Source organism: Crocodylus porosus, unplaced genomic scaffold, assembly GCF_001723895.1.
Source record: "Crocodylus porosus isolate Cpor-Errol unplaced genomic scaffold, CroPor_comp1, whole genome shotgun sequence".
Classification (NCBI taxonomy): domain Eukaryota; kingdom Metazoa; phylum Chordata; order Crocodylia; family Crocodylidae; genus Crocodylus; species Crocodylus porosus.
This window is the reverse complement of record NW_017728931.1, coordinates 45,624,655-45,629,010: the sequence shown is the minus strand read 5'-3', so window position 1 is coordinate 45,629,010 and position 4,356 is coordinate 45,624,655. Positions and strand designations below refer to the sequence as shown.

Genomic DNA, 4,356 nt, shown 5'->3' with positions numbered 1-4,356 from the left:
TCCAAGTCACTGATGAAGATGTTGAACAGTGCGGGCCCGAGGACCGAGCCCTGCGGAACCCCACTGCCCACGTCCTTCCAGAAAAGCTGGCCCATCTGCCAATGTATTACTGTAAGGTTATTCCCACTAGTATAACTGCATTCTCGCAGTTTCCATGCTTTGATTTTCATAGGGGGCCAAAGACAGAATTCTTTAAAAATAAAGTTGTTTAGGCAACTAAGGGAGATTCTCTTCCCTTAAGTCTAGATGGGACTCCTGGTGAAAGGACATTTTTGACTAACAACTTGGGCCATACTTTTGTTTTTTACTATATATAACTTGAATCAAGACTGTCCAGTTTTGTTGTAACCGGGGGCTGGATCTTAACTTCCTTAAGATCTTCCCCCCAACAATGCAGGCTGTACCTGGAACCCCCACTCACTGCACATGGCTCTTTACCCCAGGGGCTATGCCAACAGCATGCTGCCCCATATCCCCTGGGGGACTGCCATTTTCTCTGACAGCTACAGCATTACTCCTGAAGAATAAGTTACACTGGTGTCCAAATGTCAGCCCACTCTTATTTTTTTTACTTATGAGAGTTGGAACAAAGAAAGGTTGAGAAATTGCAGCAGCTGGTACTATGGATGCAATGAAAATGAATTACATAGTTCAGCAGTTTATATGTAAAAGAAACTACACCAATATACATAGGAAGGTATAAGGTACATAAATATATAAGAGAATAATATTTTCAGAGTACAAGAACCATAATTATTACATATGAAAAAATATTATAAAGAGACTCTTTTGAAGGTGCCTAGTATGATTCTCAAGGGAATAAAAATGCTTAAGAATCCTCAGCAAGAAAATAAGAGAAAGCTCAGGGCTGACACTCAGGGTCAGATGGTATGTAAAGACTAGCACTTTTAATTCTGATTTGGCCTTGAGCAACCTCAGGTTCACTGCAGCCCTGTCTCTGCACCTTCTCCAGTGCTGGGGCTGTACAGGAGGGCCTCCCAGCATGCTCCCAGGCAGACCTGGAAGTGGACCAGAAGTACTTCCGGTCTACTTCCAGGTTCACTGCCAAGCACGAGGTGGAGGCACAAACTATTTGGAATATTAAATAAGTTCAGTAGGCTCATGCTTCATTCAACAAGGAGCAAATTTATGTGCTCACCGCCCCATGTGGAGGTTTTTATGCTACTGAATCCTAAACTAGCTGTAATGCACAAGCCTGGACAGCACAGACCAGCACAAATACTGCCTAACATCAAAAGAGACATGGGGTCCCAGACATGCTACCTTATACACTTCCTATTGGCTGGACTCCCCTCTCCAGTGTGACAGTTGGTGTGAATCCCAATAGAAATGAACCTATGCATCTCCAGTCCCAGGATGCAGAACTTCTCTTTTTGAACTCTGTTTGTGTAAACATGCATGTTAGGCTCAATGTAGCAATAGCTAAAAGTCTTAATGAATCAGGGCCTACCACACTGAGGTTAAGTCCAGTAAGTTTTTTCAGTTATACAATCTAATTATGTTTATATAGTAATTATTTATCTGCACTTATAAACATGATGTACATAGCGACCAGGACTATCTGTTGATCCATCTTGATTTTGTTCTGGTTTGGGGCTTTTACATTGACAACTGTAACAGAACAAACTGTGTGCTCATCATTAAGTCACTCTTAGATAACTGTAAAACTGTTAAAAAAAAGTGAAGATACAGATGGCCTAATGATACAGTGCCTCAAATTATGACAGATTTCTGCAAACCCAATAAAACAAATAAAACTTACAAAAATGATTTCCAGGTCCAGGGTAATGATGCCCTTTGTAGGCTGCCATCAAGCCTGGGTTTATGCCAATCTATAGGGCAAAATATTAATGAAAACAAGGATTAAAAACATAATCATTAACATAGCAGAGGTGGAAAAAGAATGGGCTTATTAATAAATTACTAGAGTTACATTACACATTTTCTGTCAATTCTACCAGCGGCCATTCAAAATGATAATTCAATAAATAATTTTCAATGATGTATCTGACATCTCAGTTTGAAGACTCTAGAACAATGGTATTAGTAGACCATATCTGAACAGTTTCTACTTTCCCCCACAATTAAACCCTTGATTTTTCAAGAACTAGAATTCTGTTACTGCACAGGTGTCAAAAATACAGCCTGCAGAGCAACCATTACCCAGCCCCAGTGTGGTCCCAGAATCTGAGTTGATCCACATGCCATGAATCAGACTGACCTTTGTACCCAGAGCCCAGGATGTATGCTGCATGCAGCACCCACCCTGGCTGGCCCAGGGTGCACTCAGCACCCATTCCAGCCAATCCATAACAGCACCCATATGCAGTGCAAGTATGCACTGGATCCAACATTGGGCAATGTGTGTAAGAGGGGTCCGTGGGACTGATCTGGCCCATGGACCAGTCCCATGTCACCCATCTGGCCCCAAGGAGCCATATGAGCTTGACACGCCAGTGTTAATGTAATTTAAGAAAATGCCATTTGGCTGATGACAAACGAGTATCAGTAAATCATGGCTAATAAGTTACAGACTATTCAAAACATGCACAACTAAGAAAACTGAATATAACTTACTATTACAATGTCCAAATTGAAGGTCAAAATATCAGGCAGAGTCTTGGTTAACAGTTCAGCTTCAGATACCCCGTTAAAACGGTCCACTTTTCTTTTGACTTTAAAAGTATCGGTGATCTTTTCTTGTTTGCCTTTTGATTTAGCTGACTTAGTTGCCTTGGCAGCAGGCTTTTTGGGCTCAGTTGATTTGCTTTTTCTCTTCCTGCTCCTTGTAACTTCTGCAACAAAAACCAAAATAAACTGGCTACATTTCAACTAGTCTACCAAAATCTATTCTTATCTTCAAAATACCGATGTAGGATAACCCTTCAGAACAGGCTTCAGATAAATCTCAATAGAAGTTCTGTCTATAAAGGGCACTAGCCCTGGTCAGACAGTGAAATTGGAAATTTAAGTCTGCGCTAGACAGGAAAAGTTAAATCAAATTAGAATCTTAATTTACTGGACATCACAATAAAAAAAATATGTGTTTTTTGGTAAAAAGATAGTCAATGATATGCTGACAATAAATCTAGGTACAGTAACAAACCCCCTGGAACTCAGAGAAAAGTTCATTAAAAAAAAGATGTTCGTGATGATAGGTTTAGTTAATTTGCTGAATCATAACAATGAAAAAAAAGTGGTTCTTCCTGTTGGGATTGGTAAAAGCAGGAGGTTTTCACAAACTGGGCTAGTCACAATGAAGCTGTATCGTATATCTTTTTCTTTGAGTTCCCTACCATACCCCCAAAATTACCTAACTGCCCCTAATAATAATCCTTCAGCCAGCCAGGACTTCATTGAAGAATTTAAGTTTCAGAGTTGTGTTATAAATTCTAATAACTGAGAAGCTGCAAACTTGCAAACTATATTATATATTGCAAGTCTTGTAGATCATCTTACAGGCTGAATAGTTCCGATTTTGCCCTGCTGTTTAAGAAACGCTTAGTGAAGTCCTTCTTCATTTCCACAGTGTAATTATGCACCGAGCAATAACTTGCTACATCAGTATGGTCACTGTAAATGCATATTTTTAATAAATCCACAAGTACACCAACTCTCACAGTGAAGCTACAGTGGTTGGCTACAGAACAAACCCAGATTATAATGGTCACACAGTTAATTTGTTATGTAGAAACAAAGATCCCTTGATAATACTCCAAAGGAAAGAAAAGTTCATAACATCTGTTGATTTTTTGGGGGGAAGGGAATACAGTCAGAAACAACAAAATCTAGGCTCCAGTAAATAATATTACAAGTTTTATATTCCTGTTCAGCTTTCAAATATGAAGGCTTATTGTTAGAAATTATAGTTTTGATAGAGTGCCATGTAAAAAGTCTAACAAGAGAAAGTGAGAGGGACAGTACAAATGTCTATAATTATATATAATGTAAGGCAGCATTTTTCAACCAGTGTGCTGTCAGACACATCCAGGTGTGCTGCGGCATTTTGGGCTGGAGCCACGTTCCCCACCTGGCTGCAGCCATACCCCTCGCCTGCTGCTGCCACGGACAGGGACAGACCAGGAGTGTGGCTCCAGCCAGGCAGGGGTTGTGGCTCCAGCCCAAAATGCCGTCTGACTGACTGCAAGCCACCCGCCACCCCAATTCCATGTCTGGTGTGCCGCAGTGCTTTTTTCATAGATTTCATAGATTTCATAGACATTAGGGCTGGAAGGTGAGTGGTTGCTCCTTAAGGAGACGATCCTCCATGCCCAAAGGGAGGTAATCCCAACAAGGGTCAAAGGGAGCAGGAGGGCACATAAACCCCCATGGCTC

At 40.9% G+C, this 4,356-nt stretch overlaps 1 protein-coding gene across 1 annotated transcript in view; it reads right to left on the bottom strand.

Annotated features, from left to right (window-relative positions):
- Positions 1–4,356, bottom strand: part of TDG (thymine DNA glycosylase) — a 22,950-nt gene that overhangs the window by 9,299 nt on the left and 9,295 nt on the right. Inside the window, exons 3-4 of the mRNA XM_019544763.1 lie at positions 2,599–2,816; positions 1,784–1,853 (exon numbers count right to left, since the gene is read on the bottom strand). Of these exons, the coding sequence (XP_019400308.1) occupies positions 1,784–1,853; positions 2,599–2,816 (288 nt within the window). The remainder of the gene's footprint in view (positions 1–1,783; positions 1,854–2,598; positions 2,817–4,356) is intronic.